The following is a 27,262-nucleotide window of genomic DNA, read 5'->3' as shown; positions in this document are numbered from 1 at the left end:
AACAATTTTTAAAATGTCTGCTGCATCTAAAGAAAGGCAAGCACGATTATGCAATATTGTACAGAAAATATTTCCAAAAGTCATGCAAAAGATATTTAAAGAAAGTGTTAGTCCAAGAGGTTTACAAGTGAAATATCAACGGAAACACATACCTATCGATTTAACAGAGAACGAAATATCCTTAATGGAAAAACTTCCAAATATTGATGACTTCACAATTGAACTATGCTATAAAATATTGCGGTACGAAAATGTATTGCATGAACCGTCGTGTAAGTGGGGTAATGTTCCACACGATACAGAAGTTGCAATCGGTGACGATGTTCAGAGAATACTTAATGCAACTAATGAAGTTATCAGTAGGAAGTCGGAGGAAATATCAGAGCTATATTACGAAGAATTTCATAAAAGAACACGAGATGTACTAAAGAGAGTGGACAATTATCTGTGTCAAGATACTTCTATACAATTGTACCAAACAATTCAGAGCTATGATATTGATATTACTGATATGCTTCAACAACTGGCACTTATGCAGCAAGTCAATGGTATGGTTAATAGTACAAATGTAGTATAAAACTATGACGTTTAAACGTAAACATATTTGATATCTCATCAGATTTACCAACAAACGTGTGAAATTCATGAAAGTCAGAACATAAATAACACAGTTAACAATTATAACACATAAGTTATATATTTGACAATAATCGCGCTTTTATGTGTTTTGAAAGATAGTGGTCGTGATACAAATTGAAACCCGTGAAATACTGACTAATATTGGTATGTCTTATTTTAGTTTCTTTCACTTAATTTTTATCGGAATGCGTAGTTCTCAAACGTAAGGGTATTATTCGTCATGTATGAAATGACGCAACGGCCGATATGATGTACATTAATTTGTTTTTAATTAATCTTACATGAATGAAATATCAGGATTTAAGTGCGTCTTTTGGGCTTTACTGATTGGCATCTCAAAAGGATAAGTCTCCGCTGCATCTTTAAATGACACTCGTATTGATATTAGGACCGTAATGTCTATTTAGCATCCTGCCATATGGCACACACATATCCAGGACAAGAAATCTTAAGTTGATCGTAAAAACACATTTTCTGTAATATTTCATTGTTGGCGACTCTTAAATTGATTAAGTAAAGTAGTTATATAACATGTAAAACTGCGTTTACTGTATTTGTAGTTATCCAGACAGTTGATGAGGATAGTGAAAATATAGAACGTTATTCAAGAGTTTCACGAGTTATCATTGACACTTTCCTAAATATCTTCAGAGATATAATCCGCTCAAATATTTCTGCTAACAAATTGTACCAAATGTGTTTGCCGCATCTAAAAAGTTTCTCCTCTGATCAGGAAACTGTATTAAAAGATGCGAACTCGTCCAATTCATATGATTCAATGGACATTACATTGATATATAAGTTGTTGAGACAGTTATCGCTGATAAGTCCTCCTACAAATGGATGGGGAAATAAACCAGAAAAAGCAGATATGAAACTGGCAGATGATGTAGAACGCATTCGTCGCTACAGAAACCATTTGGCTCACCGATGCAACACAAACATCGGAAAAGATGAATTTGATGATTACTTCGACAAGTTCCGTGATATTGGTTATAGAATGGATCTAAACTTTTTCAACAAGACAAATTATGAACGACTTATAAAACTGCATAAGACATGTAGTATGGATAAGCAAATGCAGACCAAATACATGACCGCCTTAAAACAGCTGGAAAATATAAAATGTAAGTGTATACCATCAGCGTTTTTAAAACATATTTATGTTATTACAGTAGCCAAAATTTATAGATGATCGTTGGTTAACTCAACGAGATTGATTTTCTCGCTTAAACCGGTACGGTGAGCAAAGCAATCGAGTTGACATGACCAATGATAATCTGTTTATCGCTATTTTACTTATGAAGATGTTGTGAATTTCCTTGACAACGGCACGTGTTTCCTTAGATAATAATATTCATATCACTCGACTCCGCTGAGAAAGGCAATTATCAGTTAGCAAGATCAAAGGGAAAATTCGTAAAATAGCGATAATTGTATAAATTTTCTGAAAGTATATGCAGAATCATGAGACTCGGTATATTTGCCGATGGAGCTGTTTTTGTGATTTTTAATGAGTCGTGTCATTTTGAGATCCTTTGTTATTTTGCATTTTGTTTATAGATTACTTTTATTCTGCCCATATATTTCTGAGCTGACGTATATTACAACACTTACAATTACTTTTACGAAAAGAGAGGCGAAGAATGAATATTTGGAAGTCGAAAAACAAACTATACCATGGCAAAAATCATTAAAAAAACACGACGAAATGACAACAACAATACACCAAAACAACTTAGAAACCTAGAAAAGGAGCAAAACAAATACAAACGCAGCAGTAACAGTTTCCTGTTTCACATGGAGAGGCCGTCATGTGGCTCATTTTACAAATATAGTCATAAGTCTAAGTCAGTTGGTTACACTCGAGTAAAACGGGACGGGCTACCAACTCGTTATGACGACCAGAAAATTTGCCTTCATCATTTATAGTTTATAATAATTTTCAGCAGATTGAGAGTTGTATAAATATGGCATGATAACGAGATAGAAGTTTTTAGGTGTATTTATATTTTTAATCAAATACAGGAGATGCATGGTCACTATTAACGTTAGTGAAAAAATAGAATTTTGCATGGCAATACTGTAAATTTGACCCGATATATTTATTCATGCCGAAGACCTCCATGATCCATAGTGTTTTGATGTATAGCGTACATGAAATTTTTGTACATGAACACACTTTTGTGCCCGATTTAATTTGTATGCGTATTTATATCTACAGCAGCATTTTATTTCACATTCATGCTTTTTTGTTGTTTTTTTTTACGGGTGATGAACATTTTCAGAGTTGCACCTCCTTGTTAATTTTTATATTTCTTATGGGGGATTTAGTTTACAAAACATGTATGTTTCTGTTCTGCTTGATTTCGTCCGTTCCATATGTGTTATATATTTATAGATTATTCACGTTTTTCTTAAACGAGATGCATTTTCTCATTTTCATCTCATCAAAGGGCGAGATGAGATGAGAATGAGAAAATGCATCGAGTTTAAAAAAAAAACACATAAATAATCTATGTATCGCTATTGTGTGTATTTTCGAATATAAATTGATACCCATTCCATCAAAAAATATCTCTTACACGATGATAATGCATTTCCTTTTAGGTACTTTTTTTGGCGCAGGCTTATTTGATATAAATATGTAATCACACAAGCTTGTTCATTCATTTGAAAAAAAAGTTGTTTCATCTGTTCATCCGCTGTGTTCAATTATGGCGAACACCATTTTCACCGTTTTAAAGTCAATGTTAGGTTGTAAATTGGATGTTTGATTAATATTTTGAGTCGTGACTTCTTGTTTTTCAGTTTCAGTAGTTTGCTTTTTACTAAATGTTTAGTAATTGAAATTTGGAACGTCAAGTGAAAATTTTCCAAATTGTGCATACACATTTTCCCGATATTTAAATTTTTCTATGATTTGAAGCGTTGTATCTAGGTCGAACTCCGAGTCATATAATTCTGATGTGTCGATGACTGAGCATAGCACACGAAGAAATATACATGCATTCAGAAGAAATGCAGACAGACCGACGATCATTTGTAGTAGATTCATGTAGAATTGACATTTTTTTATTTGTAAGAAACATGATTTGATAACTTTTATTAATTATAAATTAATTAATTATTAAATTCACGGTAAACTATTTACTGAACGTCTTACGAGAAATCATCTTTTATACTGCAAGTATAGCAGTGTTTATTTCCTAAATATAGTAACATAGCTATATTTTGTATTATGTCAATTTCATCATGGAACACTTTCTCCAGAATCAGGGGTTCATTAAGGGATTGAGATAAGTTTGACATTTGTGTTACGATTTGAAAAGCTATCCATGTATTAATTTAAGTTCCAGTATAAAAACAATATTAGGTCAATGTCATAAAATTGTATACTGTTTTGTACTCGGCGCAAAACTGGGGAAGGGCTCGGTAGAACCTCGCCCTTTCCCAGTTTCTCAGCCTCATACAAAAAAGTTCATATTTTCCTGACATGACCTAATATTGTACATTTCTGTTAAGGTTTTTTATAGTTTCGGCTAAACTTTTCTGATTGGCCGACACTCTAACGCGTGGATGTGAATTAATACCCTGTTGCTAAGAACCTTAGAAACAAGCGATAACTTTCATTCACTCTACTCGAGTGATATGAAAATTGTCACAAAAAAAGATTAAGGAAAAATACAGATAATAGCGTTAATAGAATATATATGTCTCCGCAATTTAAGCTATATACGTATACGTTTTATACAGAGTGGACAAAAATTATAAAGTAACATCATTTGGGATATTTACTGGTTGTCGTCTAGTTTCATTCTTAAAATGCGCATCGTATAAATTTATGTATTAATTGAATAAGTACTTTCAATTTACAGTGCAATTTGAAAACAAACCTATAAAGTTTTTCTGGGGAGAAAGTTTTAATCAAAGTTTAATGAATCTGAGATCTATATTGAAGGAAGAATCATCAGAAGGTAATTAGCATGAATATATGATAGTTTTGTGTTACTACCTCAGAACACAAAATGAAATTAAAAAATATATATACTATAAAATAGCTTTTAAATAAATCACGAATCCAAAGGATGATTGATTGGTTGACGTTTTCTGAACGTCCAGTGGCAAATGAAAGACAATGGATAGATAGACACAAATTTCTCAAAGATTCGTTCCCATCCTTTCTCACACCACATTAATATTGGGCTTAGCTTACCCATTCCTACCGGTCCTTGCTAGGTACCTGTACATCACGAACAGGCTAACAGATACGACACCTTGGCAAGGTTAATAAAGACGGAAAAACATACAGAATATTTCATGAAGTTCAGTGAAAAGTCACATCATATTCAATATAATTTGGAGATTAGTTGATGTAAAAAACACCAATGGTATACGGATTTCACCTTCGACCTAAGAAATGAATAAAAAAAACATGTTAGATGCTTTCATAAAGAGGGGATTTGAAGATTTAAATAACTGCCAAGCAAGTACATATTTTCATTTCTGCAAAAGATTATTTTTTCAATAGATGTAAATATCAGCGTGTAAATAGCTTTATAACATTAGACTTGTAAGACATCACATATCCAAAAAAAACTCCGAGGAAAATTCTTAATGGAAAGTAATATAATGATACACTTTATAATATTTAGAAGAAAAACGTAAAGTCCGTGTACAGATCATTTTCCAGACTGAGGAGGAAGTCGAGACAACCATTGATATTCTGAACTCCCTCAGAGACGAAATAAACAAAGACTTGGGTGGAATTGAATTTATTGTTGCCACTAAAGGGAGTAATTTAAGCTATATACGTATACGTATTATACAGAGTGGACAAAAATTATAAAGTAACATCATTTGGGATATTTACTGGTTGTCGTCTAGTTTCATTCTTAAAATGCGCATCGTATAAATTTATGTATTAATTGAATAAGTACTTTCAATTTACAGTGCAATTTGAAAACAAACCTATAAAGTTTTTCTGGGGAGAAAGTTTTAATCAAAGTTTAATGAATCTGAGATCTATATTGAAGGAAGAATCATCAGAAGGTAATTAGCATGAATATATGATAGTTTTGTGTTACTACCTCAGAACACAAAATGAAATTAAAAAATATATATACTATAAAATAGCTTTTAAATAAATCACGAATCCAAAGGATGATTGATTGGTTGACGTTTTCTGAACGTCCAGTGGCAAATGAAAGACAATGGATAGATAGACACAAATTTCTCAAAGATTCGTTCCCATCCTTTCTCACACCAAATTATTATTGGGCTTAGCTTACCCATTCCTACCGGTCCTTGCTAGGTACCTGTATATCACGAACAGGCTAACAGATACGACACCTTGGCAAGGTTAATAAAGACGGAAAACATACAGAATATTTCATGAAGTTCAGTGAAAAGTCACATCATATTCAATATAATTTGGAGATTAGTTGATGTAAAAAACACCAATGGTATACGGATTTCACCTTCGACCTAAGAAATGAATAAAAAAAACATGTTAGATGCTTTCATAAAGAGGGGATTTGAAGATTTAAATAACTGCCAAGCAAGTACATATTTTCATTTCTGCAAAAGATTATTTTTTCAATAGATGTAAATATCAGCGTGTAAATAGCTTTATAACATTAGACTTGTAAGACATCACATATCCAAAAAAAACTCCGAGGAAAATTCTTAATGGAAAGTAATATAATGATACACTTTATAATATTTAGAAGAAAAACGTAAAGTCCGTGTACAGATCATTTTCCAGACTGAGGAGGAAGTCGAGACAACCATTGATATTCTGAACTCCCTCAGAGACGAAATAAACAAAGACTTGGGTGGAATTGAATTTATTGTTGCCACTAAAGGGAGTATAGTTCTACATGTAGAGATAATGATAATATTGCTGGAAACAGATCAACTATTACAATCTACCCTTACTTTATTTCTGAGAAGGATTTTAGAACGTATTACGACCTTCAATACTGAAAGTATTGATTTGGTATTGATACCTGTACAAGGTGTGTAACTAATGTTCCATGAAAAATATCTTAACCTCGATTTTAAATACTTATATGCTTGTTTTAAGTAAAATGACAAATATTTTACAGATTTTCAGGACGATTAGAAATTGACAATAGCACACAGTGCGTAGGTTCTGCAAACTAAATTGACCCAAATAAAAGTCGGAACTAAAAGAAAAAAAGTTGATATGCACTACTATTTAATTAAAGGTTTATTTTCAATATGTATATTCCTCGAACGAATTACGAGTTAAACTTCTACTTAATTCTGTACAGCCTTTCCCGTCACTTTGGGTCTCCCTCATACTTCAATTTCTCCGCTATACATGTGAATCTATACTGGTAACGTTCCCAAGTTATGTCTCTATGAGATAGAACAGATATCTTATCTAGGAACGTTAACAAACAAAATATTTATTAATAAAAAGTAAAATCACAAAAATACTGAACTAAGAGGAAAATCAATTCGGAAAGTCCATATAAACCACATGGCAAAATCAAATAACAAAACGCATCAAAAACGAATGGACAAGAACTGTCATATTCCTGACTTGGTACAGGCATTTTCAAATGTAGAAAATGGTGGATTAAATTATATATATATCTAAAAAAAAAAAAGGCGTGTTTTGTGAAACTGAATGAAACCTTCAGGTCAATGATAAAAATCATATTCTTTAAATAAAAAAGAAGAATATGTTATAAATACACATGCTACATGGATCTTGAAATACCCAAATGTTGCTAAGGACATTTCAAACCTCAATGACAGAGATGTGGTTGTCCCCACAGACAAATTCCAAAACATAGTGTGTGTGTAAAAATTATGTAAATCACATTACATAAACTGCGCCATACATGTAGATGAATTAGATATGATAACCCACTTGAAATAAATAAATAAAACAAATTTAAAAAAAAACATGGCACCTATTACTTCAGAAGAAATCATTAAAACATTATATTAGGATGGTATCCTTTTAGAAATTATCTTATGACTGTAACCTTTTATGAATTATCTAAGGACTGTACCCTTTTATGAATTATCTAAGGACTGTAACCTTTTAGGAATTATCTAAGGACTGTAACCTTTTAGGAATTACCTTAGGACTGTACCCTTTTAGGAATTATCTTAGGACTGTACCCTTTTAGGAATTATCTTAGGACTGTACCCTTTTAGAAATTGTCTAGGACTGTACCCTTTTAGAAATTATCTTAGAACTGTACCCTTTTAGAAATTATCTTAGAACTGTACCCTTTTATGAATTATCTTAGGACTGTACCCTTTTAGAAATTGTCTAGGACTGTACCCTTTTAGAAATTATCTTAGAACTGTACCCTTTTAGGAATTATCTTAGGACTGTACCCTTTTATGAACTATCTTATGACTGTAACCTTTTAGGAATTATCTTAGGACTGTACCCTTTTAGGAATTGTCTTAGGACTGTACCCTTTTATCAATTATCTTATGACTGTACCCTTTTATGAATTATCTTAGGACTGTACCCTTTTATGAATTATCTTAGAACTGTACCCTTTTAGGAATTATCTTAGGACTGTACCCTTTTATGAATTATCTTAGGACTGTACCCTTTTATCAATTATCTTATGACTGTACCCTTTTATGAATTATCTAAGGACTGTACCCTTTTAGGAATTATCTTAGGACTGTACCCTTTTATGAATTATCTTAGGACTGTACCCTTTTAGAAATTGTCTAGGACTGTACCCTTTTAGAAATTATCTTATGACTGTACCCTTTTAGGAATTATCTTAGGACTGTACCCTTTTATGAATTATCTTAGGACTGTACCCTTTTATCAATTATCTTATGACTGTACCCTTTTATGAATTATCTTATGACTGTACCCTTTTAGAAATTATCTTATGACTGTACCCTTTTAGGAATTATCTTAGGACTGTACCCTTTTATGAATTATCTTAGAACTGTACCCTTTTAGGAATTATCTTAGGACTGTACCCTTTTATGAATTATCTTATGACTGTAACCTTTTATCAATTATCTTATGACTGTACCCTTTTAGGAATTGTCTTAGGACTGTACCCTTTTATCAATTATCTTATGACTGTACCCTTTTAGGAATTATCTTAGGACTGTACCCTTTTATGAATTATCTTAGGACTGTACCCTTTTATCAATTATCTTATGACTGTACCCTTTTATGAATTATCTAAGGACTGTACCCTTTTATGAATTATCTTAGGACTGTACCCTTTTATGAATTATCTTAGGACTGTACCCTTTTAGAAATTGTCTAGGACTGTACCCTTTTAGAAATTATCTTAGAACTGTACCCTTTTAGGAATTATCTTAGGACTGTACCCTTTTATGAATTATCTTATGACTGTAACCTTTTAGGAATTATCTTAGGACTGTACCCTTTTAGGAATTGTCTTAGGACTGTACCCTTTTATCAATTATCTTATGACTGTACCCTTTTATGAATTATCTTAGAACTGTACCCTTTTAGGAATTATCTTAGGACTGTACCCTTTTATGAATTATCTTATGACTGTAACCTTTTAGGAATTGTCTAGGACTGTACCCTTTTAGGAATTGTCTTAGGACTGTACCCTTTTATCAATTATCTTATGACTGTACCCTTTTATGAATTATCTAAGGACTGTACCCTTTTATGAATTATCTTAGGACTGTACCCTTTTATGAATTATCTTAGGACTGTATACCCTTTTATGAATTATCTTAGGACTGTATACCCTTTTATGAATTATCTAAGGACTGTAACCTTTTAGGAATTATCTTAGGACTGTACCCTTTTATGAATTATCTTATGACTGTACCCTTTTATGAATTATCTAAGGACTGTACCCTTTTATGAATTATCTTAGGACTGTAACCTTTTAGGAATTATCTTAGGACTATACCCTTTTAGGAATTATCTTAGGACTATACCCTTTTAGGAATTATCTAAGGACTGTACCCTTTTATGAATTATCTAAGGACTGTACCCTTTTATGAATTATCTTAGGACTGTACCCTTTTAGGAATTATCTTAGGACTATACCCTTTTAGGAATTATCTTAGGACTGTAACCTTTTAGGAATTATCTTAGGACTATACCCTTTTAGGAATTATCTTAGGACTGTAACCTTTTAGGAATTATCTTAGGACTATACCCTTTTAGGAATTATCTAAGGACTGTACCCTTTTATGAATTATCTAAGGACTGTACCCTTTTATGAATTATCTTAGGACTATACCCTTTTAGGAATTATCTTAGGACTGTAACCTTTTAGGAATTATCTTAGGACTGTACCCTTTTAGGAATTATCTAAGGACTGTACCCTTTTATGAATTATCTTATGACTGTACCCTTTTATGAATTATCTAAGGACTGTACCCTTTTATGAATTATCTTAGGACTGTACCCTTTTATGAATTATCTTAGGACTGTAACCTTTTATGAATTATCTTAGGACTGTATACCCTTTTATGAATTATCTTAGGACTGTATACCCTTTTATGAATTATCTTAGGACTGTATACCCTTTTATGAATTATCTTAGGACTGTATACCCTTTTATGAATTATCTAAGGACTGTACCCTTTTATGAATTATCTAAGGACTGTACCCTTTTATGAATTATCTAAGGACTGTACCCTTTTATGAATTATCTTAGGACTGTACCCTTTTATGAATTATCTAAGGACTGTACCCTTTTATGAATTATCTTAGGACTATACCCTTTTATGAATTATCTAAGGACTGTAACCTTTTAGGAATTATCTTAGGACTGTACCCTTTTAGGAATTATCTAAGGACTGTAACCTTTTATGAATTATCTTAGGACTGTACCCTTTTATGAATTATCTAAGGACTGTATACCCTTTTATGAATTATCTTAGGACTATACCCTTTTATGAATTATCTAAGGACTGTACCCTTTTATGAATTATCTTAGGACTGTACCCTTTTAGGAATTATCTTAGGACTATACCCTTTTAGGAATTATCTTAGGACTATACCCTTTTAGGAATTATCTAAGGACTGTACCCTTTTATGAATTATCTAAGGACTGTACCCTTTTATGAATTATCTTAGGACTGTACCCTTTTTTGAATTATCTTAGGACTGTACCCTTTTAGGAATTGTCTAGGACTGTACCCTTTTAGAAATTATCTTAGAACTGTACCCTTTTAGAAATTATCTTAGAACTGTAACCTTTTAGGAATTATCTTAGGACTGTACCCTTTTAGAAATTGTCTTAGGACTGTACCCTTTTAGGAATTATCTTAGGACTGTACCCTTTTAGGAATTATCTTAGGACTGTACCCTTTTAGGAATTATCTTAGAACTGTACCCTTTTAGGAATTATTTAAGGACTGTAACCTTTTAGGAATTATCTAAGGACTGTAACCTTTTAGGAATTGTCTAGGACTGTACCCTTTTAGAAATTATCTTAGAACTGTACCCTTTTAGAAATTATCTTAGAACTGTACCCTTTTAGGAATTATCTTAGGACTGTACCCTTTTAGAAATTGTCTAGGACTGTACCCTTTTAGAAATTATCTTAGAACTGTACCCTTTTAGGAATTATCTTAGGACTGTACCCTTTTAGGAATTATCTTATGAATGTAACCTTTTATGAATTATCTAAGAACTGACTCTTTTAGGAATTATCTTAGGACTGTACCCTTTTAGGAATTATCTTAGGACTGTACCCTTTTAGGAATTATCTTAGGACTGTACCCTTTTAGGAATTATCTTAGGACTGTACCCTTTTAGGAATTATTTAAGGACTGTAACCTTTTAGGAATTATCTAAGGACTGTAACCTTTTAGGAATTATCTTATGACTGTACCCTTTTATGAATTATCTAAGGACTGTACCCTTTTAGGAATTATCTTAGGACTGTACCCTTTTAGGAATTATCTTATGACTGTAACCTTTTATGAATTTTCTAAGGACTGTACCCTTTTATGAATTATCTAAGGACTGTAACCTTTTAGGAATTATCTAAGGACTGTAACCTTTTAGGAATTACCTTAGGACTGTACCCTTTTAGGAATTATCTTAGGACTGTACCCTTTTAGGAATTATCTTAGGACTGTACCCTTTTATGAATTATCTTAGGACTGTACCCTTTTAGGAATTATCTTAGGACTGTACCCTTTTAGAAATTGTCTAGGACTGTACCCTTTTAGAAATTATCTTAGAACTGTACCCTTTTAGAAATTATCTTAGAACTGTACCCTTTTAGGAATTATCTTAGGACTGTACCCTTTTAGAAATTGTCTAGGACTGTACCCTTTTAGAAATTATCTTAGAACTGTACCCTTTTAGGAATTATCTTAGGACTGTACCCTTTTATGAATTATCTAGGACTGTAACCTTTTATGAATTATCTAAGGAATGTAACCTTTTAGGAATTATCTAAGGACTGTAACCTTTTAGGAATTACCTTAGGACTGTACCCTTTTAGGAATTAACTTAGGACTGTACCCTTTTAGGAATTATCTTAGGACTGTACCCTTTTATGAATTATCTTAGGACTGTACCCTTTTAGGAATTATCTTAGGACTGTACCCTTTTAGAAATTGTCTAGGACTGTACCCTTTTAGAAATTATCTTAGAACTGTACCCTTTTAGAAATTATCTTAGAACTGTACCCTTTTATGAATTATCTAAGGACTGTAACCTTTTAGGAATTATCTAAGGACTGTAACCTTTTAGGAATTACCTTAGGACTGTACCCTTTTATGAATTATCTAAGGACTGTAACCTTTTAGGAATTACTTAAGGACTGTACCCTTTTAGGAATTATCTTAGGACTGTACCCTTTTAGGAATTATCTTAGGACTGTACCCTTTTAGGAATTATCTTAGGACTGTACCCTTTTATGAATTATCTTAGGACTGTACCCTTTTAGAAATTGTCTAGGACTGTACCCTTTTAGAAATTATCTTAGAACTGTACCCTTTTAGAAATTATCTTAGAACTGTACCCTTTTATGAATTATCTAAGGACTGTAACCTTTTAGAAATTATCTTAGGACTGTTCCCTTTTATGAATTATCTAAGGACTGTAACCTTTTAGGAATTATCTAAGGACTGTAACCTTTTAGGAATTACCTTAGGACTGTACCCTTTTAGGAATTATCTTAGGACTGTACCCTTTAAGAATTATCTTAGGACTGTACCCTTTTATGAATTATCTTAGGACTGTACCCTTTTAGGAATTATCTTAGGACTGTACTCTTTTAGAAATTGTCTTAGGACTGTACCCTTTTATGAATTATCTTATGACTGTACCCTTTTAGAAATTATCTTAGAACTGTACCCTTTTAGAAATTATCTTAGAACTGTACCCTTTTAGGAATTATCTTCGGACTGTACCCTTTTAGAAATTGTCTAGGACTGTACCCTTTAATAAATTATCTTAGAACTGTATCCTTTTAGGAATTATCTTAGGACTGTACCCTTTTATGAATTATCTAGGACTGTAACCTTTTATGAATTATCTAAGGACTGACTCTTTTAGGAATTATCTTAGAACTGTACCCTTTTAGGAATTATCTTAGGACTGTACCCTTTTAGAAATTGTTTAGGACTGTACCCTTTTATAAATTATCTTAGAACTGTACCCTTTTAGGAATTATCTTAGGACTGTACCCTTTTATGAATTATCTAGGACTGTAACCTTTTATGAATTATCTAAGGACTGACTCTTTTAGGAATTATCTTAGAACTGTACCCTTTTTAGAATTGTCTAAGGACTGTACCCTTTTAGAAATTATCTTAGGACTGTACCCTTTTATGAATTATCTAGGACCGTACCCTTTTATGAGTTATCTAAGGACTGTACCCTTTTATGAATTATCTTAGGACTGTACCCTTTTAGGAATTATCTTAGGACTGTACCCTTTTATGAATTATCTTAGGACTGTACCCTTTTAGGAATTATCTAAGGACTGTAACCTTTTAGGAATTATCTAAGGACTGTACCCTTTTAGGAATTATCTTAGGACTGTACCCTTTTATGAATTATCTTAGGACTGTACCCTTTTAGGAATTATCTTAGGACTGTACCCTTTTATGAATTATCTTAGGACTGTACCCTTTTATGAATTATCTTAGGACTGTAACCTTTTAGGAATTATCTAAGGACTGTAACCTTTTATGAATTATCTTAAGACTGTACCCTTTTTGGAATTATCTAAGGACTGTAACCTTTTATGAATTATCTTAGGACTGTACCCTTTTATGAATTATCTAAGGACTGTAACCTTTTAGGAATTATCTAAGGACTGTACCCTTTTAGGAATTATCTTAGGACTGTACCCTTTTAGAAATTGTCTAGGACTGTACCCTTTTAGAAATTATCTTAGAACTGTACCCTTTTAGAAATTATCTTAGAACTGTACCCTTTTAGGAATTATCTTAGGACTGTACCCTTTTAGAAATTGTCTAGGACTGTACCCTTTTAGAAATTATCTTAGAACTGTACCCTTTTATGAATTATCTTAGGACTGTACCCTTTTATGAATTATCTAGGACTGTTACCTTTTATGAATTATCTAAGGACTGACTCTTTTAGGAATTATCTTAGAACTGTACCCTTTTAGGAATTATCTTAGGCCTGTACCCTTTTAGAAATTGTCTAGGAGTGTACCCTTTTAGAAATTATCTTAGGACTGTACCCTTTTATGAATTATCTAGAACTGTACCCTTTTATGAATTATCTAAGGACTGTACCCTTTATGAATTATCTTAGGACTGTACCCTTTTAGGAATTATCTTAGGACTGTACCCTTTTATGAATTATCTTAGGACTGTACCCTTTTAGGAATTATCTAAGGACTGTAACCTTTTAGGAATTATCTAAGGACTGTACCCTTTTAGGAATTATCTTAGGACTGTACCCTTTTATGAATTATCTTAGGACTGTACCCTTTTAGGAATTATCTAAGGACTGTACCCTTTTATGAATTATCTTAGGACTGTACCCTTTTAGGAATTATCTTAGGACTGTAACCTTTTAGGAATTATCTAAGGACTGTACCCTTTTATGAATTATCTTAGGACTGTAACCTTTTATGAATTACCTCAGGACTGTACCCTTTTATGAATTATCTAAGGACTGTAACCTTTTATGAATTATCTAAGGACTGTACCCTTTTATGAATTATCTTAGGACTGTACCCTTTTAGGAATTATCTTAGGACTGTAGCCTTTTATGAATTATCTTAGGACTGTACCCTTTTATGAATTATCTAAGGACTGTAACCTTTTATGAATTATCTTAGGACTGTACCCTTTTAGGAATTATCTTAGGACTGTAACCTTTTGTGAATTATCATAGGACTGTAACCTTTTTGGAATTATCTAAGGACTGTAACCTTTTAGGAATTACCTTAGGACTGTAACCTTTTAGGAATTATCTTAGGACTGTACCCTTTTTGGAAATATCTTAGAACTGTACCCTTTCAGCAATTATCTAAGGACTGAATCCTTTTTAGCAATTATCTTAGGACTGTACCCTTTTAGGAATTATCTTAGGACTGTAACCTTTTAGGAATTATCTTAGGACTGTACCCTTTTAGGAATAATCTTAGGACTGTACCCTTTCAGAATTATCTTAGGACTGTAACCTTTTAGGAATTATCTTAGGACTGTACACTTTTAGGAATTCATAAACTGTACTTTTTTATGACCACTTTACTTGCTCCGTAGGGGGAACAAATTAAGCTAGCACTATCCTTTCACGTGACGTTATGCTATGAATATGACGTCCTCTTACAAAATATCTTAAAATGTTGTGACTATGATGCATGAATCTGTTGTCTTTTGGATAATTTGTGCTTTTTAAGTTTTATTTTTTTATATGGTTATTATAGATTTAAATGGGCATTCAGATTTTAAACAGTTCACATCCGACAGGTTTCGTCTATATTCTATATGATTTCATGTCAGGTTAACACTAGAGACTTGAAGGAAACACGACAAAATCAAATTATAAAAACAACAAATGTTATGTTTAAATCATTCCATAGTTAATCAGTAATCAGTATATTAAAGATGTCAACAATATAAACGTAACTATTGGAGGTAACATGTTTTTCTTACCTCTACCTTTCAGAGTTCACCCAATGGAATGCACCAACAACCATGGGAGAACCAGTTTACTTAGAATTTGATTTCAAGGCAGAGTTATTTAAAAACAATATTAAAATGGAGGAACAATTTGGACATATTTTGGACGCCATCATCATACGTTCAAACGGAGGCGGAACAAACAATAACATTACTGCAACAGTCCTACCTATTTGTCTTGGTAATTAATTTAAGGCATTTTATAATTTGTAAAAATGTAAATACATCTAAAACAGATAAATAATAATGTTTACTGTTTTTAAATTTGTGTTGTCGTAATAATCCTGTATCATTTCTGCGAGCCAATGCAGCTGTCCTTAACAAAACAGCTAACTTCGACCTATTAAGACTGAAGAGGGACATTATACTGGATAACAAATATATAAAAAAGAATGATTGTACCTTTTTGATCGAATAAAATAAATAGCTACCAAAAGCGAAATGTTAGCCTTTACATCTGTAGGCAGACTAATACAGAATCAAGATGAACTAAATTAGCTGGCTTTATACACTTATGTGTGCTGTCAACTTATTATCGATGGCGTTCCATTAAAGGGAAGTGAGTTGACACTTCGGAACGATAAAATTATACCCTTTAGATTTTCATCTTTATTTCAATTTAAAAGTCCAAGGTCAAAGTACAAAAAAGAATAGCTGATCAAAGGTTTTAAATATCGGAAATTGTTCGTGACCGAACAACACTTATGAACTCGTGTTTGGTTATGATGCGTTGTGTGGTAACTCATTGAATATTCTATATTCATCCAATGTATATATATATATATCGGGACGGCTGCAGTGCAGGCGATTTGGTGTCACGATATCACAGTAGCATGGGTTCGAATCCCGGCGAGGGAAGAACCAAAAATTTGCGAAAGCTAATTTACAGATCTAACATTGTTGGGTTGATGTTTAGACGAGTTGTATATACATTATGTACACAGCCATGTATCATCATCATTGATGGCGATCCGATGGATACATCTGTTGTAGGGTTGTCACTGACTCAGACGTACTTATGAATATAATTATTTTCTGTGACTGTATCTTACATTAATTTGTAGGATCCTTTACTATAGATAATTTAGCTGATCTGTAACAATAACATCTTCATGCCTTATATATCATGTACTGTAGTACGCCGCTAGATTAAAACTGACGTGGAAAGGTAACATATGGTCACCGAAAGCTCTTTTTTGAGAGCCCAGGTGGTCGTGTGGTCTAGCGGGACGGCTGCAGTGCAGGCGATTTGGTGTCACGATATCACAGTAGCATGGGTTCGAATCCCGGCGAGGGAGGAACCAAAAATTTGCGAAAGATAATTTACAGATCTAACATTGTTGGGTTGATGTTTAGACGAGTTGTATATACATTATGTACACAGCCATGTATCACCATCATTGATGGCGATCCGATGGATACATCTGTTGTAGGGTTGTCACTGACTCAGACGTACTTATGAATATAATTATTTTCTGTGACTGTATCTTACATTAATTTGTAGGATCCTTTACTATAGATAATTTAGCTGATCTGTAACAATAACATCTTCATGCCTTATATATCATGTACTGTAGTACGCCGCTAGATTAAAACTGACGTGGAAAGGTAACATATGGTCACCGAAAGCTCTTTTTTGAGAGCCCAGGTGGTCGTGTGGTCTAGCGGGACGGCTGCAGTGCAGGCGATTTGGTGTCACGATATCACAGTAGCAGGGGTTCGAATCCCGGCGAGGGAAGAACCAAAAATTTGCGAAAGCTAATTTACAGATCTAACATTGTTGGGTTGATGTTTAGACGAGTTGTATATACATTATGTACACAGCCATGTATCACCATCATTGATGGCGATCCGATGGATACATCTGTTGTAGGGTTGTCACTGACTCAGACGCACTTATGAATATAATTATTTTCTGTGACTGTATCTTACATTAATTTGTAGGATCCTTTACTATAGATAATTTAGCTGATCTGTAACAATAACATCTTCATGCCTTATATATCATGTACTGTAGTACGCCGCTAGATTAAAACTGACGTGGAAAGGTAACATATGGTCACCGAAAGCTCTTTTTTGAGAGCCCAGGTGCATGGTCGTGTGGTCTAGCGGGACGGCTGCAGTGCAGGCGATTTGGTGTCACGATATCACAGTAGCATGGGTTCGAATCCCGGCGAGGGAAGAACCAAAAATTTGCGAAAGCTTATTTACAGATCTAACATTGTTGGGTTGATGTTTAGACGAGTTGTATATATATATATATATATATATTAGTGTATTTTTTAAATAGTTATTTATTTTTACGAGGTTATTTTTACACATGTATAGAAATGTATGTAGGTGGAAATGAACAAAAAAATCGAAATCGAGAGAAAACAATAAAATCATATATGTCATATAGCACTTTCATGCATACATTTGTCTGAAATTAAACTACCTATTTTTCATTACCGGTCGTGTTTTAAATGTGTAGTTGTTTTCAAAGTAATCTATGGATTGTACTTGTATTGTTTTTGTTTTTTTTTGAGTTTTCAAGAACAGACACCACATTGCCGAAAGTCTGGCGTGATCAGGCTTAACATGTGGTACATCGACGCTGACACCGACTGTAAACAGCTTTAAAAGTATTCGATAGTCTAGAACCATTGCTGTCAATGCACGGTTACATTCATTCAAGTCAGCTTTAATAATTCATATCATGTCAAAACTTTCATTAATTCTATACATCCCCATGACACCGTGAATGCATGCAATCATTTTAATCGAGGGCCGTTGACACTTATGACCAAGTTATTAGTAAGGAACAAATAACAAAATGCCAGGGGTTCATATCAACCTGTTATGAATGTCGTTCTGTTTGGTGGTGCTACTACGTAGACAGTCTATCCGAATCATTTTGCAAAGATTTCCCCTCAAAGTGATGCTGGAGCCATGAGAGTAATATTTTTTTGCTATGTGTTGAAGACCTCTCTGTTACTTTGAAAATGAAGAATAGCAATTAGAGTGCTGTTCCTTCCCTTTGTGTTGTTGGCTGTACATATTTGCTGGCATTGATTGATACCCTATATCCCTTGTTTTTCTTATTTTGTAATACAAAAAATTTAAGATTGAATCGTCCATCAAATACTGTTATTAATTCGACGATTATTTATATGACATCTATATCATTAATTGATTGTTGCTTGCTAAATATACAGTTGCCAATATTTCATGCATGTTCGGAATGAGAGCAAATTAACAATTATTACAATAAATAGGTCCTATAATTGATAACACCTGGAATAATTTTTGGACTGCCACTGGTAAAATGATTTTAAATTAAGTATATTGGATAGATGCAAAACATTTCCCCTCGAAACCGACCACCTACGGACCCCTTTAGGAGTTATTGCAAGTGTTTCTGACGTGCAAAGAACCTTACACGAGGCATCCGAGGTCATGCTCCCTTTCTGACTGCATACTTTTACATGCCGAAAAACCAACGGATGTTTTTCCATGTCAACGGTTTTGCTGTCGTTCGGAAGAGCACCTGTAGTGACCATATTCCTATTCTCGATTAATCATTTTTAACTGATGTTGGTAGTTTCTTTTATATATTAAACTGTTACACATCTGCCCCAGGTTTAGAAGAGGGTTTGACGCCAGCAGACGCGTTTAATACCGCCACAATTTTTAGGTGCCTGTTGCGGGGATCGTGTGTTGCTGTTCATTATATTTGTTTTAAATTTCTATTATTTCAGACATAAATCTGGCCGTTAGTTTTTTTTGGTTATACATTTGTCATCTTAAGATCTTTAAAAGTTGACTATATATTATACTTTTGTGCATTGATGAAGGCTTTACGGTAACATATTGTTAACTTCTATGACATGAGGTCTCTAGTGGATATATATTTCAATAACAATTATACCACATCTATATATTAAAACAAATTGCCCGATAAATCCTATGCATGCATCCGAGTCTTTTGTCAAATAGCAACATCAAATGCTCTAACACATCAAACGAATTGAAAACCAGTCATATTCCTGACTTGACACAGGCATTTCCTTATGTAGAAAATTGTTAATTGTATAACATTGTAACTATGAGTCACACATTAACATAACATTTTTGCTACAAGATCAAAGACATTATGTACGGCCATGTAATAGTCCAACTACTGTTTTCGTAAAGCGATGTCGTAAGAGTTAAAATGCAGGAAGCGTATTCAACCTCCCTATTTTTTTTCTGATGTGGATGCGTTTTTATTCATCACGCGAAACAACCTTGCCCCTAAGAAAGTTATTAAAGCATTATTTATACTGTATAAGGAAGCGCCCTCGTTTAACGTACTCCCTACGAGATCACTGCAATAGCGAAAGACTTCATGGTAAAGTGTCCATTACCATAATAGTACGTGCCTTTATTTAAAAAAAAAAAATCAGGAGGAAGATATCATACCAATACAAATTTGATACAACAAACCATAAGAGCAGGTCATAAGACATAGATTGATTGATTATTTGCTAATATGGAATGTACGTCTTCAGTGCGGCAGTTCGGGATGATGGTAGGAGAAAAGAGGGACGAAACAAACCAGAGGGACAGTCAAATTCATACATTGAAAATAAAACGACAAAGCACTGGCTTAAAACTAAAAAGACAAGCAGAAAAATAATAGTACAGAAAACATAACACAGAAAACTAGACTAAGCAAAGAGGGTATATTGGATAGGAAAGTTGTCATGTAAAATATCACCTACGGACTTAAAACAAGTTGTAACTTTGGTTATTTAATTGCAGAATGTGTGGCATCGCTCTACACGAGGCTTTGGATTTAACGTCCCCATTCTGAACAAACATGACTGCGTACTTGTACATCCTATACAGTCAAAAGGGCGTCACTTTGGTAAGGGCTTTACTTCCGGTTAGACGATAACCTATGGTGACAAAATATATATTTCCCAGTCATACCAACTGTGGCAAATGTTTCAGTCATTTGAAAGGCGAGAACAAAAAAGAATACCTTTGTAACACAGGTCATCTAAACAATTAGTTGATCAGCTGATATAAACGATTTTTTTATCTATTACAGAAAAAGAAGAAGCATCCTCCCAATCTGTGATAACCGAAGGTAAGAACAGACATGTAACATGCTAGCTGTTTTCCCCTCAAAGATAACTGCACTCAGTAACATTATTTTTTTTAATAAATATTGGTTTTGAACTAGCTTCAGTTAACTCTAAGTATTCTCAGATATGTATATTGTTTTTAGTGTTTGTGTTAGGGTCGTCATGTGATATTTATCGGTATGAGGAGTAATGTACATCTTAAACTGATGTTGGTAGTTTGTTCTTCAATATATTACACTGTTACACATCTGTCCTCAGGTTTTACAGACGATTTGACGCCAACAAAAATGTTGAATACCGCCACATTTTGTATGTGCCTGTTGCGGGATCGTTTGTTGCTGTTCATCATATTTGTTTTAAATTTTTATAATTTCAGACATAATTCTTGCCGTTTGTTTTTTGGTTTTACATTGTTCATCTGAAGATCTTAAAAAGCTGACTTTACATTAAACATCTTAACAACGTGTTATATTGTTTTTTCATTTGTCTTTGTCCTATTATTAATATTACTTTTACTGTTGTATTAATTGTTTTCTGTGATACCCATTTAACGTGGCTCGATACTTATACATCCCGTAAATGTGTTTGTATTATCTTTCATTTTTGCTGGTATGTTTTGTATATGCGACTTTTTGTGTTTCGTTGTTCTTATAACATGACTCTGTACTTTAAAAGATCCAGTCAGTATGTAATATTGCTATTAGAAATTAGAAAATATGTGGAACCACAAACGTCAAAATTATAAAATCACGTAGTGAAATGAATCATTTGTGGATTTTTAAAATATATAGAACTTTTGGACTATTTCAAAACTTGGTCTATTTCTTAAATGAACTCTTACATACTGATGAATTTTAACCCTCTATGGTACATGTAACATTGACCATTTGAAATTTTAAAATTGTTTGTATAAAAAATGAACGACACAAATATGTGATGTTTAAACTTTTGTGTCTTCTGTTTATTGTTGAAGGCCTTACGGTAACATATTGTTGTAAACTTCTATGACACGAGGTCTTTATCGGAGATTCATCTCTATGACAAGCATACCACATCCATATATTATTACCTTTACACGATAAATCGTATTAATGCATTCCAGTCCTTTGTCAAATGGCAACATCAAAAGCTCTAACACATCAAACGAATGGAAAACTAGTCATATTCCTTATTTGACAAAGGCATATACTTATGTAGAAAATCATGGATTATTAAACTTTATTTATAGGTACATAAAGAACCTCTCACTTGTATGACAGTCACATATAATTCCATTATATTGACAGCAACGTGTGTCCAAAACAAACTTGTTTTTCGTTCATTCTTTTATAAATAAAGACAACAGTAGTATACCGCTGTTCAAAACTCATAAATCCATGGACAAAAAAAAAATCGGGGTAACAAACTAAAACCAAAGGAAACGCATTAAATATAAGAGGAGAACAACGACACAACACCGAAACGCAACACACAAATAAACGGACCAAGCATCAGACAAAATTCCACGAGAATAACAAATATAACATCAAAACCAAATACATGAATTTGATAGACAAGTACCGTGCCACGTCTTATCTTAATATCTCAAAAATAAGAGAATACAAACGACTCAACGTAAAAATGCACAGACACAAGAACGAACAATAATATAACAATGGCCATCTTCCTGACTTGGTACAGGGCATTTGTAAAGGGGAATAAAAATGATGGGTTGAACCTGGTTTTGTGGCATGCCAAACCTCGCACTTTAATGGCAAAGTTAAATATAACATTGAAATGACAACATAATAATACAGGACTACAATACAAATAAATAGGAGAACATATTAGACAAAGAAACACATGATTAATAGATAACAAAAAGCATCAGGTTTAAAATACAATACGCCAAAAACGCGCCTCGTCCACACAAGACTTACCAGTGACGACCAAATATAAAAGATCGAAAGTGAAAAAAGTACAAAATTGTACAGCACTGAAGATCAAAAGTTGAAAAAGATTGTGCAAAATACGGCATTGTTTTTATGCCCGGGATAAGAACATCCTTATTATATAGAACAATTAATGTTATTGCAAACAGTAAATTTTATCAAATGAATATGAATTCTCAATGTTATGAAAGAGGTATACATAATGAAACTGAAGTATTAACTAATTACAGACAACTAAACCCGAATACATAATGCTAAGACCAACACAGAATAGACACACCCGAATCAGTCCAGGCGTCACCGCAATAAATCATAAAAATGACGTCACATACGATGTCGAAAAGGCACAAACGTTACGCCACATTAGAATTTATGAAATTTAGAAACAGCATGACGTCACATATGAAAAACTAAAATTGAAAAGTAAGATAGAATTAGGATTGATTTAAGATTATATTAGAACTAAATACTGATATTACATTTAAACAAAAAGCATATCGCAATACTTATTTATAGCAATTAACTGTAATATATATAAGTCCAGTTTGTTATGAATCCAACTTCAAACGTAAATAATCGTACAAAATAAAATATAATTAATAAAGGCGTTGATTAATTTTTCTATCCGTAACACTTAAATATAATAAAAAGACGTCAACACATTTGACAAAATCCGATGAGAATTACAAATATAACATTAAACATTTAAACTAAATACATGAATTTGGGATAAACAAGTACAGAAACACGTCTTATAGCAATGCGAATTCCCATTCAGCAAAACAGTCACAATCGGGATTAAGTCACGTTTGGTAATTAAAAGATAAGACGACATAATGACAAACCACAATCTACCATGTGGTAAAAATGTCCTTAGCTAGTTTGGTTAAAGTCACATCGTATGGATCCACCAATTCGTGATGGTGTCCATAAAATTTACGGAGTGTCAATTTTAATCTGTTTTCCTCTTAACTTTGTTGGAGCAGTTTCTGCGCTATAAGGAGCACACTCCTGTATATGAAGTCAGTATAGTGTGAACAAGCACGTGAATAACGTATCAATTGTAAACACCATACGAAGGGGCAGAGGGTATGTTACTGCTGAGAAATGGGAAATTGATAATTGGGAAGTTGAAATCATCCCGTTTATCATAGATTTTCGTGTGAAGTCGTCCATCTACGTCAATATTGAGGAAAAGATCAAGGTATGAAGCAGTCCTTCTAGTTTCAGTAGTATCCTTAATTTCAAGTTCACTGAGATATATGAGATGTAAGTATTGGCTGAAGTATGGGTTGTTCAATGATAAAACATCATCAATATATCGGAAAGTAAAATTTAAGAATTTCGCAAGGTGTTTTTTTCATTTTGTCTTTTAGAAGGATCTGAATAAATTCTGCTTCATACGAGTACAAAAACAAATCAGCCAGCAGGGGTGCACAATAAGTACCCATTGGAATACCGACTGTCTGTTGAAATATAAATCCTCCAAACTAAACAAATATATTGTCGATCAAAAAGTCCAGCATTTTAATAATATCATCTTCAGTATATTTTCTGGAAGATTCAATGTGATTCTTCACAAAATATGAATTATTGTATCCCAAAACAAGAAATTTGTATCTACGATTCCCATTTTTATAGAAAAAGCTCTGTGTTATCAGATGGTGAAGTCTATCTTTCAACTGCGCATGGGGAATAGAAATAAGGCCGTTAGTTCTCTCGTTTTAATTGTGTTACATTGTCTTATCGGAGCCTTTTATAGCTGACTATGCGGAATGTGCTCTGCTCATTGTTAAAGGCCGAACATTGACCTATTGTTGTTAATGTCTGTGTCATTTCGGTCTTTTATGGACAGTTGTCTAATTGGCAATCATACCACATCTTTTTTTTTATAGACATGATAGACATGATACTAAAAATGTCAAAAAATGGTTACAGCAGTCACCATTGAGTAAAAATCTGAATAACTAAAAACAAAACAAGTCAAGAAGGAAATAACAAAATGGCTTAAAAACAAATCACATAAGCAAGCATTAAAGACCATACTACAAATAACGACCAGAACTCAATAAAGCAATGGCGGGATGTATAAGTATCGAGCCAAGCCAAAGGATTTTACTAAGATTAGACTAAACTATGAAGTTCTTAATTAAAAAAGACAGAAAAACGTAACTAAGATGAAAAAAACCGTCAGTATCTAGAATCTACGGTCTAAGACCATCATGTATTATTTATGAAGTAGATACGGAATTATCGTCAACAAGGTCATGGTTTCTTCCGATTATTTTTTTTAGAAAAAGGACGAGATGTTATATGACATAAGCAATTGCAATCATCATATAGGTTCATTATATAACTGTGGTATTGCATTTGCAACCATATAACACACAATCATGTAATATTTGTAAAGATATTTGTTTGGCCTAGAGATCAGATTTCATATGATTTCATATTCTGAAAGATAATCGACTGGTAAAAAAGACTAGTAATGATACAGCTACAAAATGGGTGTATAGTGCCTTTAGACAAAACTCTTTCTTCGAAACAGGCAACATAAGGATCTTAAAAACTACAGCAAGTCGTATAAGAGTCATCTTATTCAATCGCAATCATCCAATTATAATCTGATGTTGGTGCGTTCTTATAAATTCAGTAAATCCACCGGAGACCACTTGCAACAAAGCCCCGTCAGACCTAAAGGAAATTAAGCCAAGTCTGGTCAGAATGATGACGTCAATTCCGATGCCTCGTGTACATGGTGAAAGGGTGCCACGCTCTCAGTAAATCAAACAGCCTTGTAGCAACTCTTTGCGGGGCTCATAGGGGCATGTTACAAGGCAACTTGCCTGTCCCTAACCAATACACCCTCATGTTTCCCCGACCTTTATCCCAGACTGTAATTTTTTTCATCCTGAACATGCATGAAATATTAGTCACTGGACGTTAAGAAAGCAGCAACCAAGAACTCAATCTTTCCAATATCGTTTGTGTATCTACTTTTATTCATTGTGACTAAGTTTTCACTTTGTTTAGTTGTTTTTATCAGTTGGTTCTGTGAATTCCGAGGAAAAAACCCCGAAAAAGACAATAAATGCATATGTATCCTTAAGGAACAACAATATATTGAATAACGTTCATGGCAGAAACAATAAAGGAAGCTCATACAACATTTTTTCTAGAACATGACATAGATAGATAGCTCCAAACAAATTATTTCTCCAACTGGATAGGTCTCTCCAGTACATGAATTGCTCAACACATTTCTCTTGCTTTCAATCTCTCTCATTTCTCACTGCTTGAATTAGGGGAAGAATGCTGTGGAAATAAATTACTTTTCTTAAAACCGGATGAAAGGAATATTCTTTAACACAAAATACAGGATAATGTGCAAAAGTGAAAATAAAGCCGCCGAATAATGATAAGCATGTGAAGTAACCGATGAAAATGAAGTCGATCTGCCAAAAAATATCCACCTATTTTTTTCCAAATTAACATTCCATAGTTTACTTAACCAAATGATTAATGTTACAACATTCAATCCTATTTTCAGATTTTTATTCAATGTTTTTTTTGCTTTTATCTTTTTTAGAAAACACAACAAACACAGAAGAATCATTTACCCAAGCTCAAGCACCCGTCAAATACAACCTTCCTGTTTCTGTCAGTTTGAGTAAACAGATAAATATCAAGACGCATGATAATGAAAATCTGTCCATTACTAGCTGTATCAAAACAGGCAATACATTAGTGTTTACCGACTATAATGATACACGACTTATTATTTGTAATTCAGACGGTACTAATAAACATCACATTCCTCTGTCCTATACACCACATTATATAACAGAGATAGATAGTAACACTGTAGCAGTCTCCTGTGATGCTTACAGAACCATACTGATAATAAACATATCTACACGTTCTGTCACCAGTACAATCAACACCAGTGGTTACTGCGACGGAATATCATATAATGATAATAACCTGTACGTTGTTATTGATAGGAGATCAATACATGTGATAGACCTGACAGGTAAAGTAATACGTACTATACCGGTACCTTCAGACCATATCACCGACATTACAGTAGACAGAAACAGGTTGGTCTATATGGACTATAGAACAATATACTGCTGCTCGTTAGATGGAAAAGTAATGTGGAAGTTTAAAAAGGATGAAATTCAAGATTTAGTTCGTGTAACAACAGATGATGAGGGGAGTGTTTATGTGACTGATGAGGAGACACACACTGTAATAGTTGTATCAGATGATGGGAAACATCATAGAGAACTTCTTACTCAATCAGATGGATTGAACAGGCCGTTTGGAATTTATTTTGACAAAAAAGAAAACATTCTGCTTGTGTGTAATAGATATGGCGGAAATGCATTTCTTTTTGAGGAGAAAAAGAAACCATGTTAA

The 27,262-nt window shown here is 33.2% G+C and overlaps 1 protein-coding gene across 1 annotated transcript; it reads left to right on the top strand.

The window, feature by feature from the left end:
* On the top strand, positions 1-27,262 carry LOC134701166 (uncharacterized). Its single transcript, XM_063562307.1, has 9 exons — positions 1-548; positions 1,200-1,766; positions 4,518-4,616; positions 5,295-5,435; positions 5,593-5,691; positions 6,369-6,659; positions 15,782-15,976; positions 20,873-20,911; positions 26,430-27,262. The coding sequence occupies exons 1-9, from the start codon at positions 14-16 to the stop codon at positions 27,260-27,262; spliced, it is 2,799 nt and encodes a 932-aa protein (XP_063418377.1). The 5' UTR covers positions 1-13.

This window comes from Mytilus trossulus, unplaced genomic scaffold (assembly GCF_036588685.1).
Source record: "Mytilus trossulus isolate FHL-02 unplaced genomic scaffold, PNRI_Mtr1.1.1.hap1 h1tg000233l__unscaffolded, whole genome shotgun sequence".
Lineage (NCBI taxonomy): Eukaryota > Metazoa > Mollusca > Bivalvia > Mytilida > Mytilidae > Mytilus > Mytilus trossulus.
Note: the sequence above shows the minus strand (reverse complement) of the source record. Positions and strands in the feature narration are given on the sequence as shown.